Here is a 21,496-nt window from a genome sequence, read left to right as displayed (position 1 = left end):
ATAATTCATTTCATTTGTTAGTCTTCTTTCAGTAACTCAGTGCAAATTGTCCATATTTTGTTATTTTGCACCACATCTTGTTATTTTCTCTTCTTTGTCTTGAAAGGCGAGGAGGGAGATTGAGATGGAGATTTTATCCTACTGCTATTTGCAGGATTTAATCAAATTTGAGTGCTGGGATAACATGTGTGTAAAAGAACGTGCAGTTAAGGTAACCTCTGCTTTCTAAGACATTTTCTGCAGTAGTTTATTTATTCCTTAAGGTACAGAGACAAAATAACACATTTCTGATTTGCTTATGGTGTGGGAAAAACTTCACTCCTTCCCAAGGCTTGGGGAAATCTTTTATTCTGTTAATTTTGTCTGAACCTGATGGATTTTACCTTCTAAAGTGGAAAGTAGTCCTGATAAGCAAAGAGGGAACTCTAATTCCTTGATCTCAGACAATATATTTATACATTATTGCTAAAAGGAGAAGTAAATACTATTTTTCTTTGTCAGGCCATATGACTTCGGCTACAGAGAACACAAAGGCAAAATTTACCCCTGATTTTGCCTATTTTAAATAGAGACAGATGAGTCAAACTGATTTATCCCAAGGGTAGTGAAAGACCAAGTCATTTTACAAAAAAAACAAACAAGCTAGTTCTGGTTTAATTCTGTGAATGAAGATGGATAAAGAGACCACACCCATGGATTATATTTTAAAATACAATTTTAATGCACAGGTGACAGAAGAAGATGGAAACATCACAAAACAATGTATTAAATACAACGTATTTAATACATTGTCTGTACTAATTGATCCTCAATTTTATTCCTGATTTGAAGCAGTCTGTAACTGTTTAGCATTCAGGTATTGAACAAATGAACTGATAGAAGCATTAAGAACTTCTTACTTTGGGTTTTTTTATTTTAAATTTGAGCAGTGCTTCCATACGGACTGTGAAGTGAGGAATTTTCCACTGAAGGAACGTAGTAAAGAAGAGCTGGAAACTTTGAATGAAGTTCTCCAGTTAAAGCGGACAGCTGATCTTCAGGTACAGATCATGATCTTCTCAGCTGGCATTTTATCACTTCTTTATCTAGTTACATTCCTAAGGCCCATTTTCTTGCTCTAGAAGTTGACCAAAAAAATTTAAATACATAAATAAAGGTGAAATGTTGTTTAAAAAAAAAGTATTAGTCTTAAATAATCACAGAATAGCTGAGGTTAGAAGAGCCCTTTGGAAGTTATCTAGTCCAGCATTCCTAGAGCATTTAGTCAGGGCTATGCCCAGTGAGGCTTGCAATATCTCCATGGTGAAAAAATCCATAAGCTCTCTGGGCTACCTTTTCTCATGTTTGACAACCTCCACAGGAAAAAGAACCCCCCAAGCCTTCTCCTGAGGGTAGACCATTCCAGTTCTTTCAGTCTGTCCTCACATATAAAACGTTTAAAATCTTTACTGATATTAATGCTCTATCACTGGACTTATTTCAGTATTCCCAGTGTTGTACTCGGGAACCTACAAATGGACCCAGTATTCCAGATATGATAATTTCAACTTGTATTATTTTGATCACTGAGTTAATTGAAGAATATAACCTCTAGAATTTTCTTCATTGTGTGCCACTGGATCGTGTACAAACTTAACACAGTTGCCATGTTTCTGATGTGCAGGCTCAGAAGAAAAATCTTGACTCTGAGACTGCTTTATCTGAGGAAGAAGGAGAGAGGGCAGCAGGAGAAGTGGCTAATAATGGTGCACCTCTCTGCCTCAATGGAAGTCTGAGCTCTCAGTATGGTGGGAACACATCTATCCTATACCACCAGTGTGACCTGCACACAAAGGAGCAGAAACTCCATCAGACAATATTATTGAAGGTGATATCTTCTGAAACCTGTCCTACTGCAGTGACACTCATGGATCTGTTGGCTTTTGCACCAGTCACAGACAAAGGCTGATACATGCACATACTGCTGTGGCTTTGCCAGCTTGGGTGTGCAAGAACAAGATTTTATGAAATTGGTTATCCAGTTTCAGGGTATCTGTATCCTTTTCACGGCGCATTTTAGTAAATTGACACAGTAAGAGAGACATGCTTTACCCTCTGTAAAGTTCTACTTTTCTTTGTTGAGATCAATTCTTTATGCTAAAAGAAGAATTTATCCACTAAGAATACATGCTTTTTTTAGATGATTATAAGGTCTGAGGTGTTCTTAAAAAGTCAGTTTCCAATGTTTTTTGTTGAATGGGCACATTTTACTTACATGCAAGCATATTGAAACTGCAGGTTGCATCAGGAAAGTATATCCTTTGCTCTGCCTCCCTGCACCTGTGATTTACAGTCTCTAGATTTACAGGTCATATGTTTTTTTCTTTGAAGCTCCTCCTTCTGTCACCTGGAGAGGGCCAAAAAAAAAGCAAATAGAGGAGGCTAATTTTTTATCTAGCTTTGCCAGCAGCATGTTTCTTTCAGACTCTTTCTTAAATGCCAAATGTATAGAAGAAAATGAATAAAAATTTCTAGGAAAAAAAAAAAAAAAGAAAAAAGAGATCATCTGCCTAAGTCCTTTTAACAAACTTGAACTCTCTGCTTACAATTTTCACAAAAAGGTTTTACCATTTATTTCCTTGTCACACACACAAATACATTCATGATTCTGATGGCTTGAGGAGTACTTGAGGATTAGTATATAAACATGGATGGATGTGACAGTACTGTTTCCTTTTTTGGTATTCCAGGATGTCATTTACAAAGTGAAGGCTGCTTTTAATGAGGAATTTAACATAGTTTTACAAAAAAAGGAGCAGGAGATAGCACGAGTGAAAGAAAGAAACCTGAAGATCCAAGAAATCTTGGAGCAGCTTGACCTTCAAGTGGAATTGTGGGAGCCAGGCCTTACAGATGATGAGATGCCAGAGAGAGTGCTCACCGTTCAGGATTCAGAGGTGTCTGAAAAATGCATCTTTGGAGTTGACCCATTCAAACCCAGCTTTCTAATTCTTGTCATTTCCACACATTGTGTCAGTACTGAAAAACCTTCAAGCAGATGTGTCTGTATACTTAAGATCATCTTTTTGGCCCATTTTCTTCCCTTTCCTTTTTAGGGAGAAAAGCCTTAATAAGTTGATCTGAAATGAAAAATGTATGCAAATTTAATTTATTGCTATTAAAAGTTTTCAAAATGCCCATAAATTAGATAAAGTTCTTTGTTCCTGACATTCAAACCAGGCTTTTAGGAATTGCTTCCATAGTTAAGGGTTTCTCTGTTTTCTCTGAGTGCCATTTTGAAACAAAGTAGTTTTAAACTAAAAATCGAAGTATTAGAGCATACTTAGTAATGTACTTAAAAATTCAATTAATTATTTGCAAAGAAAAAGCGTATTCCTTATGCAATAAATTCCACTGATCTTATCTGCTCATGTGATCAATCTTTTCCCATTTTTCTTTGCTCTCTCACCAGTCCATGTTATCCCACTGTAAGAGAAGGCATACACAAAACACAACTAATAGCAACAAAAGTAATGGTGGTTTATATTTTAGGATATTTAAATGTAGTTTCTGTTGCTGTTCAAAAGGAGAATTTTCAACTTGAGGAATATTGTCATAGAACAGAGATACAGCAAACATTGAGAATTTGTATTACACCATTGTCATGGTTTAACCCCAGTCAGCAACTATGCACCACACAGCTGCTCACTCACTGCCCCTTCTCACCAGGGTGAGGGAAACAGTTGGAAGGGTAAAAGTGAGAAAACTCGTGGGTTGAGATTAGAACAGTATCATAACTGAAATAAAATATAATAATAATGACTACAATGATAATCACAATGTAATCAATGCAATTAAAACATAATCATAAATGCAATTAAGAGGAAAATAATGAAAATAGAAAGGAATATAACCCAAGAAAAACAACTGATGCAAATGAAAAACAACTGCTCACCACCAACATAGCAATGCCCAGGCTGTGGGATGCACTGTACACCAGCTACTTGGAAGAAAATTAACTCCATCCCAGCCAAAACCAGGACTACCATTCTTCCAAAGGTTCTTAGTCCCTGTGATCACATTTGGAGAAAAGAACCCTGATACAAACTTCTTCATTTTCTGCCTTCAGATTAAAGCTGAGAAATACATGACTCAAGAGGAGAAAGAGCAGGCAGAAATGCTGGCTAAGCTTGAAAGGGAAAGACGCCTTGCTGCTACAGTAAGTAAAGAAACATCCCTTTTACATCTCCATTGTCTCTGTTTAGGCTGGTTCATTATTGCAGCACTGAAACATTCCAGTAATGTGCTATGGGAGAATAAATCTAAACTGGTAGGTATTGATGATATGTGCCTCTTCCTTATTATTATTATATACAATCAGAACTACATAGGTCAGCTGGGGGAAGAAAAGATAGAGTGTTAGACTCACAGTCTTTAAACATGTGGTTAGGGGCAATATAAAATACCATATCAGATGGCTGGCAACTAGATACATGTCCAAATTCACGCCTCTCCTCAACCAAGATCTTTTTGCTTGATATGTGTTTGTTGATTCAGCAGCCTCTGTTCTCCATGGTTCAGACTAGAAGACTGTAGTGCTTTCCTCTGGCTTTAAAATGCATCTGTAAAAAAACTGAGATGGCTCTGGCCCCAAAACAGATGCAGAATTACAACTTCCTTCTTCATAGCTTGTTGGCCAGGAGTAACCTATGCCTCTGTTCTTTCCAAAACTGCCAAAATGGCAGTTTTAGTAAGTTATTTGGCATATGAGTAACTTTACCAGAAAAAACTGAAACATTTGGCATTTTCCACACACGTCCCCAAAAAGCATCAATCTGCTTTTACACACTGAATAATCTAGAGGTGAACACTGTTATCATCCCCAAAACTAGCAATTGCTACACTTCCTTTTGTACCTTCAATATTTTTTGTGGTTCTTCCCAGGATGATGAAAGACTGCGTGCTCTTGATGACATGATGGGTGGAGTGCTGGAACTCAGGAGGGAAGACATTTTGAAAATGGTGAGATGTGTTTCTGCCATGTCCTTTAGCAAACCTGTGGGCTCTTCTGGCAGTGTGAAATTCAACCAGCAAATATCTCCAACCTCAGTGACCAAAAAAAGCTGGAGAACTGTAGAATTGCATTACGACCAGAGAGACTCCATAAGAGAGCATACACAGAAAAATACCACAAGATTCTACTGCCTGTGTAAAATTACCTATCAGCACCTGTTCCTATCACAGTGGAATACTGTGGAACATCATCTATTTAATGTACATCTAAGATATTACCATTATAACACCTATATTGCTGGGGGAAGGCTGTGATCTTACAGAAAAACAGTATGTTTCATTTAACTCACCAAATATAGATAGTGCAGCAATAGAGAAAGGAAAGGATGTGAAGGAGGGCCACAGAAAAAGGGTGTGGCAGACCCAAGCAGGCCTCTGAAATCAACCTGTTTTGGAATATTAGGACTCCACATAGAAGCTTACATGAGCATGGAGTTAGGTTTGGGGTTCTGAAACAGAAAATGTGGTGTATCTCGCACTGACAGTAATTTTTGAGTACCAAATTCTTGTATTTTGCAAGATCCAGTAGTGAATTCCTGTAAGCCAGTGAGTCTACATATATATATGATATATATACAATATAGATACACTAAAATTACTGGTGCAAGTAACAGACCAAAGCAACAGAATATATGTGTTACTTTGACTTAAGACTTGTATCTTACTAAGAAATACCTTTTGTTAAATTTAGTGCATGCTGTAGCTTCTTAGTGTGCTGATGTAGACTAAATATTGCTTTTTAAGCATTTTATTCTTCAATACTTCCAGGATATTCCTCCACCTGATTTTTTATCCAGACCTGAGGATCTTTGGACTGAAGAAGAAAAGAAAGTATTTGAAGAATATGAAAAAAAACTCAATGAATTGAATGAAGAAAAAGAAGATTATAGACAGGTAAATTAAAATGAGGAAAAGATGGGTTTGTTCACAGTGCTCATGACCAAAGCTTCCAATCTTTCTCAGAAGCAACTTCTAAAAATGAATGCTAATAAATAGGATAAACTAAGAATAAATGATCATCAAAGATCATATGGCATATTAAATAAATAATAATAAATTAAATAAAGACAGAATCAGGCAGTCTCCACTTATAACAATTACTATGGGCAAAACCCTGTAAAAGATGTGATATCCTAAGGTAACTTTCCTTCAAAAATGTACCAGTATTTCTCAAATGTGTTTTTTCAGGTTCATTCCCAGAGTTGCTGATGCCATACAAAAATAATAAAATTATATTTATTCTTCAAAGTGGTATTGGAACAACATAACTTTGTAGCCTGGCAGAACTCTCTTTCCAAACAAGTAATTTCTGTGGCCTTTTGGCTGAATTATACATTTCTATATTGTGCATTCTCCATCATCTCATATATATAGATATATATCGAGAGAGACATAAAAAATTACTTGTTCCTCCAGATGTAATATTGCTGCTCTTGTCCTTGCCTTCCCCAGTTTCTGAGAAATGAATGGAACAAAATTGAAGCTTCCATCAAGGAAACAACACAAAATTTTGATGAGATTGTCCGCAAGCTCTCTGAAAAGAAACTGAAATCACAGATGGTCATCTACCAGGTATTGCAAAAAGCATTAATTTTTCATCTGTACCTCTGTGCAGCAGAAATTTTAACTTTTTTATTATAATCATTTCACAGGAAGAACTCAAAATAGTCAATCTCATTTACACTTTACTGTTGGATGAAGAGTTGGACACCAGAGAAGCTGGACTTCATAAATTCCTTATGAAAAAGAAGAAAGAAAAAGTAAGTTATCATTTGGAATGCTGTTGTTGGGAGTAATGTAATGTTTAAAGTACAGTTTCATGTGAAGTCTGCTCTTTCCAAACCAAAATCTTGCCATAAACGACTTTCTGACAATTTACAGTCTTTTTTTTTCAATTTGTACAGGTGACATACATTATAAATACTTCTGGTTTTCTTGATAGGTTCTCAGCTCAGTTTATCTGGAGTTCTTTGGTAAAACTTCATACATTCAGAAGGGCATGCTACTTGCTACTACATGCTATTTGTTTGCTACATATAATATTCTTCTGTACCTGGTATCAAGCTAAAAGTACAGCAGTAGGTCTAGGTTTCAATGCAAGTCTCTTACTGTGGTGGTCTGCAGGTTGCTTCTGGCTTTTGGCACAATATTATCCCATTTGCCCACTTTGTCTTCATGGAGCTGTTCCTCAGATAATAAATATACTGCTGCCTGCACATGTCAGCTCTCCTGTTCAGCCTGTGCAGAGCACTGTGTGTTTGGAGCTGCCAGCAGCCCCTTGTGAGCTGCAGGGAGGGATTCCAAACAGGCATCTAGCCCCCACCACTGAATTGGCTGGACTAGTTTTAAAGCCATCTGAGGCCAAGTGTATACCAGCTTACAATTTTCACATTTTTTTCCCTTCATTTTCTAAATGGTCCCATTGGTACAACTTTTGGTTCATGGAAACCCTCAAAAACTGTCACAACAACAAGTCTGTCATACAACAAAACTGTCTCCCCTGCAGAGTATTAGCATTTAACAGCCTCAATAAAACATGACTTTAGTATCCTGACACATAGCAGAACTCTGCCATGACAATGGTTAAATTGCATTCTAAAGTTAAGAACTCTCCACTGAACAATATTTGAGATTTTTTGACTGGTCTTACCTGAGATGACATGAAAGTAAAGAGAAATCTCTATAGAAAAAAGGTATCAACATACATAGTTACATTCAATGTTTCAGAAGGCTTGTAAGCATTTCTTAAAAGCCTTTTGAATTTGTTGCATTCTTAAGCAGCAGTTTGTTTAATTTTACAGCTCTTCATCTTCTAGCAGTATGTACAAGTTACAACTGAAGAAGGCACTGTATGGTTACTTAAAATAGCTCACAAGGTTATCTCTAGAAATAAGAAGGTGTGAGCTTCATCACTGTATGTGAATAGCCATTCACTGCTTCTGCTGGCTTTTTCATTCCTGAAATCATTTGGTTTTACTATAGGTCAAGGGTGCCAGAAAAATCCTGACTGCAAAACATGCTGTTGAGGCTTGCACAGGCCCCTATAAAGAGGCATTACATGAAGAGAAGGTGAGACTTTTGAAAACACAAGGAGTTTCAGAATTCAGAGTTTCATTAAAAGTTAATGTTGCATCTTCATAATGAGAAGAATGTACTGCTCTGTAAGCAAGAGTTCTGGCCAATTCACTGATCAATGAAATTAGGCAGTAAAGGACAGTGTGTGCATAGAAGAGTTTATAAAATATTCCTGTGATGTTTGGGAGCACTTGCAAAAGCACTGTATCCTGTATTTCTAAGATATGGGCAAGTTGATGCTTTTTAAAAAAATAATATTTTGGTAACAAGAAAGCTTTCTTCCCCACCCCCAGAACCTGGAACATGGTTTTATGAAGCAGTTTGCTCATACACCTGGCAATCTCTTTGAGGAGCTTTTACAACTTTACAAACTTCGACCAGAGTAAGATCCCCTCTGATTCCATTGTTTAAATACTAATATTCCTTGTGAGTCAAGAATGAGAATACTATTTATTCTAATAGTCTAAATTGTACTGCCTGCTTTTTATGGGATAGTTACCAATAGCTAATTTCCCGTCACACTAAAAATTGCTATTTTGAATATACATTTCCTTATTTACTCCACAAAATCTATTTTAAATGCAATCTAAGCAATCATCAGGTTCCAAGACAATATTCTTATTTTATATAGTCTTATCTATTTGCTTTTTGCAAGAGATTGTGAGTATGAAACATTCTGTGTCTTTTGTGACCTTCTGCTATGCAACAGAAAATGCAAAGTACATCCTGTCTGTGCTCTGTGTGTGCTCTAGGACCCCAGATACAGAAATCCTCCTTGACACAGCTAACCCCTATGTGAAGGGATCACCTGAGGATTACCAAGGTGCAGTTTCCCTTTTAATGAAAGCCATGGATGAACTGGATAGTCCTGAGCACATGCCTAGTGGCTTAGACCAGTCTATGTGGGAACATTTTTGTCTAGCTAGAAGAAATAAAATGGAGAGCGAGGAGCTGGTATGTAAAATTCTTTATTTTGCCCATATACTTCTTGATATTTTTGAGTCTTAAACTGTAGTGGAGTTCTCATGTAGAGTCAAGCTAGTGGTGAAATAACAATGCAGGGTACATATACTCCATTGGCCTTTGAAAGTTTGTTCTGGCTACATTCAATTCAGAATAACAGGTGAACCTGTTCTCTAGTTCTAGCTGTAGTTCTTCAGAGGAAAAATTAGCATATTAATATGGATAGATTTGATCAGAATGATTGTGAACCTTGATATGGTTTCATTAAAAATAAAAACACATCATTTTCCTTTTCTCTATCCATACCAAAAAAACCTATAAGGTATTTGATTCCCATTATCTGTTGAAGTCATCCTCTCCCATAAGCATTCTACACTTGCACCAATGCATTCCAATATTTTTTTAGACTATAAAGAGCAATTCTTAACAAAAGATGGTTCTGGAGATGTATTTCTTAATTATAAAAACATGAATGAATAAATCTGAATTATCCAGAGAGACAGATATACATGAAATTTGACCAAAAGAGAAGAAAATATGATTTCCCTCCACATGAATATTCATATATGAACAAATAATTTCCTGAGCATAGTATAAGGCTTAACCTTTATGTCTTATATGCTGTACTGAGATTCTCAAAATACTGGGCTGCATATTTATATCTAAAGATATCTTCTTAAGAACTTGGCTTTTCTGTCCTCAAAGAAGCTTGCCCTGACATACTGACAAAGTTGAAAAGGTTGGGAATGTCACAATGTTGCTTGCCTAGGTGAAATGGAAGGCCCTAGCACTGGCAGAGATGCAGGCCAGTCTCCATAGAAGAACGGAGGAAAATGATAAGATTAAGTCAGAATTGGAGAAAACTTTCCAAGAACTCACTTGGTAATTTTTTATCTTTTCCTATGTTCAGCTGATCTTTAATACTCCACTAACAGAGAACCAAAAGTTACTAACAAAATTATTCACTTCTGTTCTCCTGCACTCTTTTATCTAGGTTTCATAAATTTCAAAGTAAAATATAAAGGAAAATGGGCCCTGGCTGGAAGTCTCTTGTGTTTTCTTTCCAATTGATCTTAAGATTTCATTTCAGTAATGACATTTTCCCCAGAACATTGCTAGTGTATGTTAAACGGAATCCAGTGCTTGAAAACTTTATTTATATATATACCATAAGTTCCAGATTTTGTAGTCACTTCAGCAGCAAACCGAAGACAGAGTCTGGAACAGAGTAAGCCCTACATGAACATACCACCTGCCAGTAATAAATATAAACTTTGAGAATCATGGGAGGATTTCTGTAATCCTCTTGAAATCACTAAATACTGTTTTTGTTTTTTGCCATCCTAGGCTGAAGGAGGAGAAGATGAAGCTTCAGCAGAATTTGATTGTCCAGTTTTTGCTAAAACAAGGACAGGTGGAATTGGATAGTACTCAGATCCCAGACTACAGTGATGCTGTTCTCATTGATAGGAGTGTTGTTGAGGAACTGAATTGCACTGTTGCGGTAATTTACATTATCTGGAGGAGATTTAAGCTTCCTAAACAAATGTATTGTCCTTCAGGGGCTCAGCTTTTTCTCCAGTCTGACATCTAGTTTCAATTCATTACAACACACCAGCAGGCTCAATTGTAATCTAGAAGCTATTAAGCATTCTCTAATGTCTCTTCTCATGATGTAGAGATTGCAGTGCAGACTGCTTTCTTGATGTTTGATCAATACAGTTCAGGTCAATGAAATGGTGACAGTCTTTAGACACACCATCACTTACACATACATTGTAACTAGAAAATGCTAATATCATGGGCACCAGTCTAAAAATTCCCTTGAGGCAAACTTACAGCCATGTTAAGAAGCATTCAAATAGTGGCTCACATAAATTTAAAAATTCATAGTTTCTTATGTAAAGTGAAATTGGTGATGATACTTAAAACAGTTTTTCATACCCTCATGAAATGTTCTTTTTGAAGACATTCTAGCTGTACAAAAATTGTCATTTACTGCTATTGCACAAAGCCTTCAGTAACATATGCAAAATACATTAAAGCTTGTATTTTGTAGACCTAAAATGCCTTTCCATTCTTATGTAAGATAGATACATGGGGCGAGATGTTAGTTGTCATTTTCTTCATCTATTTCTATGATCTAAGGCTGTGACACAGAGCATAAAAGAGAATGAACTTCCTTAAAAGATAACCATCTGGAGCAAAGTCTGGGAAGAGGCATGCAGTATATAGCATGTTTAATTGACTAAAATTATGACTTTGGAAACTTGCCCATCTTGTTGCAAACAATTATTCCATTATCTGTTAAGTGTGTTAATTAAGATTGATCTATTTTTTTAGGCTCAAGGAGAAAAAAAAATTACTGCCATGGTAGAATTTAAGGACTTCTCTAAAGGGATAATACAGCTGGAATGGGAGCACAAGAAAATGAAAATGCAGATACAAGATCTGAAAGAGAAGGCTCGGGATATTGTAATCCTACCTATTTCAAAAGATTGCCAGCTAGTGAGTTGCTTTTTCTGATTTATATTTCAACTGTAGAAAATTATGCTGCCTATACCTATAAGAAAGATCATTTATATTTATACCTCATAAATCTCTTATTGCCAGAGAAACATGATTCCTAATAGGTCAGCAATTCAGCTTTCAAAGGGAAGTCTTACTCATGAGATTGAGCAGTGATGAAATTCTTTGGGATGTTACAGTGTTAAATTAAGGCAAAATTAGCCTAACTCTTAGTGTTTCAAAATTGGCGTTGAATAAGGAACCAGAATTTTGCAGCCACAAGGAACAGATCTCTTAAATCGAGCAGTCCTTTTTAAGTGGAAGTCTGAGGTGCCCCCATCTGGTATCGCACAGGCATTTTTTAACTCTGCTCTGCTCGGAGCCTGAGTTCCTGGGGGAGCCTCAGCGTGTCCCACCCTCTCGCTGCCATTCGCTGGCCCAGCAGCAGAGCAGGGAGCTGTGCCCTGCCCGGCAGGCAGGAGGGGCAGCCAGCAGCATGTCAGCACCTACACAGCTTCCAACAAGCCCAGCTGGCAGGTCTGGAAAAAGAGGTAAAGGCTGTGGGACACAGCCAAGGATACCACTGGGAGAAGAAAGGAGGAAGAAGAAAGGTTGTAGAGAAAGCCTGGGAATATTGCAGTATGGGGTGTAGAAGACTGTAGGGAAAACTTACAGTCATATGCTGATGATGTGGGTGGCATGAAGGTTTGGAGTTGGGATGTTGAAGGATGGGTAGGCTGAAGATACAGCAGTGGGGACAGCTGTAAAGCACAGGGGAAAAGGAAAGGGTTGGACAGCAGGTAAGGATATTGCAATTCAATCAAAGGATTAGAAGAAAATTCAAAACATGTTTTGCTTAATCTTCATTTGTATTGCTGCTCTACAAAATGCTTGTTCTGAATCACAGCCACAGGACTTTCATAACTAACACCAATCACCAGAACAGCTTTCCAAAGAGGTGCTGTGTTAGTGCATTGAAAAAGTCTTGTGGCAAATTTATCACCAGTGTTGCCATTAGCTCAGTTCATTAAACTGATGAGCAGAGCTCTTGCCCTTCAGAGAGTTAAGCTGCCCATAGTAAAGGGATTTAACAGTTTAATCAGAATTTGAATGCCCTGAGGGAATTGACTTAGGTCATTTTTTGATTAGAAATATAGGGTTAGTGGGGAAGACAAGGTAACAGATACCCCAACAACAGGAATAGAAAGAAAGATGGCTTATAAAAATGTGTGTGAGCAAGATTTGGAATGAGAGCTGTTAATGAAGCAGTGAGTGAAAGAATTTTAATCCTATAGGCAAGGAGCCCCTTCTGGGTCTTTCCTGTTTCTCCTCCTCTAACTAGAACAGTTACAGGATTCTCCCTGTCACTTTGGTGGGACAGTACTCTGGAAAGATGAATCTACATCTACAGGAACCTGTCTACTGTCTGTTATAGATCCATAAAACATTATGGGGTTTACCATTTGTCATTTGATGAAGAGGTATTTTAGTAGCAGTGTGGTCAAGGAAAAAATCAATACATTCTCTGATATGTCAGTTACTATGCAAATAGAACAATAAAAGAAGTAAGAATGATTAGGAAGCCACTAGACAGAAAACTATAATTTTCTTTAGCCTAAAGACAGAGTGTCTTAGGCCTCCAGCTATGTTAGCTTAGATTACAAGCAAAAGCATAGCTTGGGGTTTTTGACAGCCTCAGCATACTTGTTTGGCCCTTGTTTCCATTACAAATATATAATAGATAACATCCTTTTTAACAGCTGCACAGTCTAGTACTCCCACAGCATCCAAGCATATCCTTACAAGGTCCATTTATGATCACTAGTAAGCTTTACCACTGCAGAATTCCAGTGTTTTGAGTTTCACATCACAATGATTTTCTTCATTAAAGGGTGGAATTGTTGAGAATGAACAGGCATAAGATAATTTCTTTCTGGTTTTATTTCTTCAGTTCCTAACTGTGCATAACTACGACACCCACATTGCTCAGCACCTGGCAGGGATGGAGCAGAGCCTCGGTGTCATGGATAAGGTAAATCCAAGGGAACCACCACATCTGAGAGACACAGATATATAGATATAAATATATCTATATATCATGTATTTGTCCATCTGGCTTTCAATAGTTTCCTCAACTTGAGCTGTGCTGTCTACAACAGCAGTTCTCTAGTGTTTGGAAGCAGTCATCACACATGGATTGCTGCAGAGATGAAGCCTGTCTTCTTGCTCTGTTACTGGAATGAAATACTTTCCTATCCTGAACATCTGAATGCAGATGTGCTAATCATTTCTTACACAGCACTGCCTATAAAAGTCACTCCTCCATTCCTAATGAAGCATTCTTTCCATTTTAACTGTTTAATGTTTCTCTCCAGGAGCACCAGCCTGTTCAAAATATCCCTCCTCTTTGTATTCAAAATAAGAGACACAACAATCTGATTTGCTGGCTGCTTCATGTATTTCATCATTCAAATTATGACTGCCCTTTTTTTTAAAGTGATTTCACTGGATTTTCTCCAAGTTGTGCAAGTTGGCATCAGCTTCCTCTTCCTCTTCAAGCTTTAGTATTTATCTTGTCCCTTTACAGTCCATCCATCAGCTTCAGCAGCTTAGAGCATGTCCTTAACTCACTGATTCCATTGACTTCCTTTTCTCCATTTGCCTTTCAAGTTTTATCTTTAATATCTCTTTTTTTCCTGACCTATACCTCTTTATTCCTTGGCTGGTCCTTAAATTAGAACTCCATAAACTGAGATACCATGTGTGAAAGACACTTTCCAAAGTAAAGCTTATGATGTGCTACTAGTCAATTCAACATACATTACAGTTTATCAAGGTACAACACAGTACTTAAAATTATAACTTTTTATAATTATAAATTTGTCTGAACAGTTTTTGTATGACCTCATATATTTTCTTTATTCATCTCAAAATGGACAGTTGCACAAGAAGAATGTGAAAAACCATCAGAAAAAAGTCAGAGAGCTGAAGAAGTGCATCTGTCTGAAAGAGCAGGAGAACTACGAGCTCAGCCTGCAGCTGAAGGAAATGCTTGTCTCTGTGTCAGAAAGGATGCACATCTTCGAGGCAGCTGGTGAGTCCAGTGGCACTTGAGGCACAGGCAAAGAACATTCAGAAAATAAATCCAAGGCTGGACAGTGCTGTTCTCCACCATCAGCTGAGGGGCAAGGAATGCCTGTCTGTTACTGTATGAGCACAATGAGCAGAGTCCTTCCTGCCAAAACCTACCATGGTTACTGAAGAGTTACCTGGAGACTCTTGTGGCTCTTGAACCAAAGCTAGCTAAATTCCTGGAAATGTCCAAGTCAAAATATTACTGTCATTAATGACTTCATTAGGCAACATGCTTTCATTTTTTTCTGAGAGCTGTTCAATGGGCTTCTTTCCACCCTTCCAAGAGAACAGAGGAAGTAATGTGGAGCTAAGAATAGCATTCACTATTAGGAAAACTTACGGAGATCTTTCCACTAGTGGAAAACAGTTACGGATTTGCAACACCGTGGGTACTTGGTAGAAGCTAAAGAAAGCATGCCCAGTGTCTTTTTGAAATATTTTGCTTTATTCAGTACTAAAAAGGCTTTTAAGTCCAACTGCGAGCCTTTTTTTTAAATGCTTGCCTATTTATACAAAATTGGGATAACCCCAGGACAGGTCCCACCATAGAGACCACACATCCCCTATGAGCACAGGCTAACACTAACACTTTGTTTTCTGCAGACACACGGGATATTTCTGAAAAGATCACAAGGCAGCGTTACCGAGAGATTGTGAAGCAGAAATATCTACGGAACCTTATAAGGGAACAGGAAAAACAGCTTGCAGTTCTTCAGTCAGAAATTGAAAGCTGGAATCCAAGAACACTCCATATTATTTAAAAATCAGAGATGAATAATACCATGGTCTTATCTAAGGGAAAAGAGCTTTGACAGCTGATTCTTCTCCCTGAACTTTTCTTTCCACAAATTCTTTCTTCTGTAATTCCTTTAAATAACTTCCATTTGAAAGATGCACGGTTGTCTGATTTGTATTTTTTACACCTGGTCTTAACCCCATTATATTTCAGTTGATGAGATTTATTTCTACTGGTTTTAGTATATAAACCATATAGCTCATTACAGAAAACAACCATGTGTCCAACCTGGCCCCATCCCAAAGGCAGCTGTGCCTTATTGTGGTATAATCACCCACAGCCAGCAGGAACTGTGGCTGCTGCCATGGGCAGAATCACAGGAAAACCAGGTTTGGAAGCATCTGGCCTCCTGAAATAGTTGCTGGCATCTCTCACCCTTCTACACTGAGGTGTAGTGTATTTTCCACCAGCTCCTTCCATGACTGCTAAGAAAAATAAAGGACCTGTGATAAAGTTACCTACTGCTAGAGCCTGATCTACCTTCTCAGGCATTGTGTCCCTGCTTTTTATTTCCCTGCTCCATGGTGTGGGTCAATCCTTCTCCTTTCATAAAGTCACATGACACCTAAACCCATTTCCTTGTAGCTTTGATACCTTAGCTTAAAATTCTACTATGTCAGTTGTGATCCTGTACATCTGTTTTTTTGCTTTGCCATCTCTAACTGGGATTTGTAAGGATTCTAATTACATCTCGCTTACTACAAGACCTTTTGCTTTCTGCTGAAACTGCCCTAGAAGCAGCATCATTCCAACTTCAGGGAGGAGAACTGGCCCCTGCACCAGGCACCATCATCTTTTTGCTCATGCCTAAAAAGGCAGAGAAATAGTCCTTTAATACTCAAAATGTGATTTGCAATAAAGGCTGTTCTGCATTAATTCTCTCTGGACAGCAAGAGTCAGTATTCTCAAGAGCAAGCTGTAGGTACGGGCTGAAGTCTAATGAGCCTTACCAATGGTTAAAAGGTTCTGTATGATCTTTGATTTTCTCTTGCACTGTCTAAGAAATTACTCCCTTATTAAGGAAATAGGATATAGCACCTGCAAACAAAAGAGGTAGGGTAGAACCAATAAGAAAAGATTCCTAGCAGGGAAAGTTGTATAGTCATTAAGATTTATGTATTGTTACACTTGAGAAACAGTGATTTTAGGGAAAATAAAAAACAAAAGGTACCATGATGAGAAAATAAGCAATTTCAAGTTAAATAAAAACAACTTTCAAAAAAGGCATTTGTTGGAGAATAAATGGAATTGTAAAGATTTATTCAGCTTTATGATGCTGTATTTGAAGCAATCCCATTAAACAAGGCCTTGTTTTTCTTATTTATTTGAAGAGAGAAAACACCTTGGCTCTCAGATGCAGCAGAATAGAAAGTTGGTTTCAATTTTATGCCTTCCCTTCTATTACCTCAGGCTGTGGCAGACTGCTTATGAGACAGCAGCTCTGCAGAGACTGTCTGGACCAGAACCTGAAAGCAACTGCATTATGACACCTTTTCCTCAGTAGGAGTTAAAGCTAGTGAAAACATCTTATCTCAGCTCTGGAATATTACCATCATGAAAATCAGTTATCTTAACTCACAAAATGCTGTCATTGGCACCAGGAAGACATGTAAAATGGGTGTATCTATAAACAAACTGCACTCATCCCCTTCTGAACATAAACAGAATTGACAATTTGAGTTATTTCAATACAAGTAACCATGCAGAGACTAATAAAAAAATTGCTTTCTACTTGTTAAACTATGACTTAATTTATTTTTATTAAATAAAAATTCACTGACCAAGTCATTAAGGCAGTTTCTCCAAAACATCATCAGTTTGATTTTGTTCCATTGAGTAATGCCTTTTACAGTGCCTACTGTATGTATGCACACAGCTTTACAAGTATCTGGAGAAAACTTCCTAACCCCAAAGCATAAAGTCCATTGTCTGACCAACACTTCTGACACAATCAGAATCTCTTCAGTCTTTTCTGCTTTTGTGCCTGTGCAAAGAAAGCTCTGCAGCTGTAGATTATGCATCTACAAAATCTTCTTCTGTTCTGCTGTAGTGCAGTAACTGGTCTTCTAGCCCAAAAGTGTCGATGAGCTGAGTGAGACTCACTTTCTTGCCATCTGCAGAAAAGGCCGACTGCAGCTCATACAGCATCAGCTGGGTGCTACTTCTCCACTTCTCTATCAAAGCCTGCAGTTCAGACAGGTTGTTCTGAAATTGGGACAGACAAAAAAAGTCATCATCTGCTGACATAAAGGGGGTTTTGATACCCTACAGATATTCTTATAAAATGCCTTAAACTGAGACAATACACAAGCACCACAGTAAAACCCCAGTGAGTTAAGTATTGCCTCACCTTGGATCGATACATCTTCACCATTTTGAGCCTACGAAGCAGCTCTTCCTTCTCCTGCACTTGTTTCTCCAGCTTTACTTTCTCTTCAAGGGACTGTTGCTGACCAAGACCAACCTGTATCACATCTGAATTCTCTGCTGATCCACAGGGATCACTCTCCTGTGAGGGACTTTTGAAACACGTACGTCCAGTGACATTTCCTTCCAGGTTTTCAGAACCATCTTGTAACCTGGAACAGTCTGCACTGGTCTCTGGCAAGCACTCAGTGACAGCACCAGCAGTGTCTTTTTCTTTAGCGTCTATTTTGAGCCGCTTTGCCACTGTAAAATTGGCATTAAATGAACGTCTTGTTTTCCTTAATCGTTCCCTCAGAGCTGCACTCATTTGCTAAAAAACAAAATAAATAAACCCAGAAAACCCAGGTGTTCAGAATATTCTTAAATTTTCATCAAATCTCAAATAACTGTTTAGCAATCATTATTATTTACATAGAATGTGTAATATATTTAACTATCATTGTAAAGCCAGACTTCCTACTTCTCTGTATAGCCTTCAAAAACTTGAACAAAATCAATTTCTTCCTCTCACATGTATTTGCACACACAGCTGCAAGATATGGAAAGGTGTAGCTCCACATTCTCTTGGACAAAATCCTGTATTCTAGTGAGGCAAACTTACTCATCTAGTGTTTGTGTAAAAGAAATATAGAATAAAATTAGCCAAGTTGAAATATGCTATTAATTTCCCCTCTAGTTTAATGGAGGTAAGGGTTTAATGGAGGTATGTTCTGTATTCTAGAATATATTAGAAATACCTGTATAATTTTGACCTGTTCATGCTTCGAGATACTTCACAACCATCGAAAAAGATTTTTTGTTCTTCAAAATAACTATTTTTTATAATGTGTCTAACATTTTTCTCTATAGAAATGCACTAAAATACGCGAGTGAGGGATTAGTTATGGAATACTTTTAAACCAAGCCTGTCCTGCAGAGATCTGGATGCTGAGTGTGACAGTATCACCATTTCACATCCCAGGATAAGACCAAAGCAGAGCTCAGCACTATGGAGAATATACAAACTGAAAGCATTGTACTTTGTTCCACTGCAGGCAGAAGTCACAGAAAGTCATCCTGCAAGCACAGCAACCCAGAAAACCAGGATTTGAGAAAACTGAAGATGACAGGTTAAAAGAAAAAAGCAAAAAATCCACCACACCCCCTATAGAGTATTTAAATTTATTAGTATGACATTGGGTTATGTTGCTCCATCACTTTGTATTCACAGCAAGCATCTGCATTTTCACAGCAAAGTACCCCAGGCACCTTCCTTACCTTCACAGCCTCCTAGCTAGAGGGATAAGGTGCCTGACTCTAGCCTTCCAGCAAGCAGCATCTCAGTGACTTCCTGGATCATTTCACAAGCATTTCTGTTACTATGAACAATCATATTATTGGAAAAGTAAGAAGTTTTCATACCTGTTTCCCTGAACTGGTCCCCTGTGCAGGTGGTGCCCCAGAATCCTTTGGAGTACTGCACAAAGATGGCAATTTATCCAGCACTGACTCTTCCATCCTGAGATGAATAGCTGTCTCTGTTAAATGACAGAATGAATTATGGCATCATTGTCACCTGATTAGAATGAGCCCTTGGCTGCAGAAATGAGTAAAAAGCTCTAATATTAAATTCTAAGGCTTATTTTCTAACTGGCATGTTCAAAAAGGACATCTGCATAAGTCACACAACTGTTTCATGTGCTAAGTAACATCTTGCTTTGTGAACAGCTTTTCTTTGAGAGGATGCATGACACTATTAACTGTCATAAAATCCTTTACTATCCATTTTATATATTATTTTTCCCCTCACTCCTAAAGCTCTGTGGAGCCAGGAAGGTTTTTGTTGTCCACAGATATAAACAATTAATCTTTTCTATAGAACAATGTAATTGGGTATCCAGGTCTCTGAAAACAATCCAGTCTCATTTGATCCTTCTGGGGGGTGCTGCTTAAAAAAGTAATTACTCACACAGGTGGAAGTTTTGATTAACAGGAAACATCCCAAGCTCACTCAGAAAGGCACCTTAATTAAACTGGTTAAGTCACACCTCCCAGCACGAACCAACTCCAAATCAATTTGGCAATGTTTAATTTCATTTAGCAATTGTGAACCACCTACTAATGACCAGAATGCAGCTGGAATATCAACAGCTATACCTCCACTCACCTGCAAATTGCAATTACGAGTTTTGAAACAGAAGCCTCTCAAGAATAAAATCCTGCAAACCAAAACCAGGCAACAGAGGGCTGGCACAAGGGGCTGCCTCTTCACAGACGAAAACTGCCAAAGCTTCCGTATGCCAAAGCCTTAATAGCCTAGCAACCCTGGTCTTCCTGGCTTGATACCAAAGGATGGAGGTCCTCATTTATCTTAGAAGTCAACATTCCTCCCCAGCTGTTCAAAATTGAACATATGGTACTCGTTTAAAAAAAAACACAGACCTCAGTAAGGAGTCGAGTTAATTGGGTATTTTAGCAATCTATCGATTAAACAGGAAGCCAACAGCATCCATTAAATATAATCGAAGTTTAATACTATTATTTATTTTTGTAAGGAAGAGCCTAGAAAAAGCAACATCATTCTTATGCACACTGTATATCACAAATATGTTGTAAGTCTTTCCAAGGAGCAAAATAATTTTAAGCCTAAGAGATAGCTTTAAAAAAACCCAAGCAATCCTACGATTCTCTGTCTTTACTTTCTAATGCAAATTCGTCTTTAAATGACCATAACTAATACTCTTTCCGCTGGTTTGCTAATGCTGCTACTTGGCAGCATATTCACACAGATCTCCTGCACTCTTAAAATCCTTTTCCTGTATCTTCGGCTAAGAATCCTTGGCATTCTCAACCAGTAATGCTGTTCACCACACAAAAAATCCTGTCCAGCAAGTACAGAAAATCTGAGTTAGAAGGGGAAAAGACAATTTTACTTTTCAGTACTTACTTGACTTTTGCACTTTGGGTACGTCTGTAACTACGTCCTCTGTTTTCCTGCTTATAGCTACGTTATATAAAGGCACTCACTCCTTTTACTGTCTCAACAACAAAAGGCTCTATTAACACTCAATACTTGTAACACTCTATTAACACAATACTATTAACACTCAAGCTTTTGCCTTGCTAGTTTTCCACCCGCAGAGAAGCAAGATGAACCCTGGGCAGCCCATAGGCACGGCCACAGACCTGTGGAGCTCGTTCTGAGGTGCTACACCCCAAAAACGCAGCCTCAGAGCCGACCCGCAGGGCTGAGGAGCAAAGTGAGGCCCCTCGGGGAGCACAAACCCCAAAGGAACGGGGAGAAAGAGGAAAGAACCCGGCGGAACCGCCCTTCCGTCCCCCGCTCCCCTCAGCGCTTCAACCTCCCGCTGCCGGGCAGGGGCGGCCCTGCGCCTGCGCGCTGCGCGTGCCCGGGCGACGCGAGCTGTTCGCGCCTGCGCGCGGCGGGAGGCGCTGTGGGGCTGACGGGCGGGCGCGGAACCTGAGGGGGATCGTGATCCCGGTCCCGGTCCCGGTCCCGGTCCCGCGAGTGGGAAACGCGGAGCGTCCCCTGGGGCCTCG

The 21,496-nt window shown here is 38.4% G+C and overlaps 2 protein-coding genes across 2 annotated transcripts in view; one reads left to right on the top strand and one right to left on the bottom strand.

The window, feature by feature from the left end:
• Positions 1-15,991, top strand: part of CFAP43 (cilia and flagella associated protein 43) — a 43,080-nt gene extending 27,089 nt beyond the window's left edge. Inside the window, exons 22-39 of the mRNA XM_066555164.1 lie at positions 107-211; positions 930-1,040; positions 1,664-1,867; positions 2,730-2,936; positions 4,109-4,198; positions 4,924-5,001; positions 5,821-5,946; positions 6,505-6,624; positions 6,705-6,812; positions 8,035-8,121; positions 8,421-8,509; positions 8,880-9,081; positions 9,860-9,972; positions 10,438-10,594; positions 11,434-11,598; positions 13,550-13,630; positions 14,539-14,692; positions 15,337-15,991. Of these exons, the coding sequence (XP_066411261.1) occupies positions 107-211; positions 930-1,040; positions 1,664-1,867; positions 2,730-2,936; positions 4,109-4,198; positions 4,924-5,001; positions 5,821-5,946; positions 6,505-6,624; positions 6,705-6,812; positions 8,035-8,121; positions 8,421-8,509; positions 8,880-9,081; positions 9,860-9,972; positions 10,438-10,594; positions 11,434-11,598; positions 13,550-13,630; positions 14,539-14,692; positions 15,337-15,494 (2,355 nt within the window). The 3' untranslated portion in view covers positions 15,495-15,991. The remainder of the gene's footprint in view (positions 1-106; positions 212-929; positions 1,041-1,663; positions 1,868-2,729; positions 2,937-4,108; positions 4,199-4,923; positions 5,002-5,820; positions 5,947-6,504; positions 6,625-6,704; positions 6,813-8,034; positions 8,122-8,420; positions 8,510-8,879; positions 9,082-9,859; positions 9,973-10,437; positions 10,595-11,433; positions 11,599-13,549; positions 13,631-14,538; positions 14,693-15,336) is intronic.
• A 918-nt stretch (positions 15,992-16,909) lies between these two features.
• SFR1 (SWI5 dependent homologous recombination repair protein 1) lies at positions 16,910-21,267 on the bottom strand. Its single transcript, XM_066555073.1, has 4 exons — positions 20,883-21,267; positions 19,358-19,473; positions 17,880-18,266; positions 16,910-17,734 (listed from the first exon to the last, which is right to left on the bottom strand). Exons 2-4 carry the CDS (start codon positions 19,451-19,453, stop codon positions 17,543-17,545), a joined length of 675 nt encoding a protein of 224 aa, XP_066411170.1. The 5' UTR covers positions 19,454-19,473; positions 20,883-21,267; the 3' UTR covers positions 16,910-17,542.
• Positions 21,268-21,496: the final 229 nt, after the last annotated feature.

The sequence above is a fragment of the Molothrus aeneus genome, chromosome 8, assembly GCF_037042795.1.
Source record: "Molothrus aeneus isolate 106 chromosome 8, BPBGC_Maene_1.0, whole genome shotgun sequence".
NCBI classification, from domain to species: domain Eukaryota; kingdom Metazoa; phylum Chordata; class Aves; order Passeriformes; family Icteridae; genus Molothrus; species Molothrus aeneus.
The sequence above is the reverse complement of the archived record's forward strand: the minus strand, read 5'-3'. Positions and strand labels throughout refer to the sequence as shown.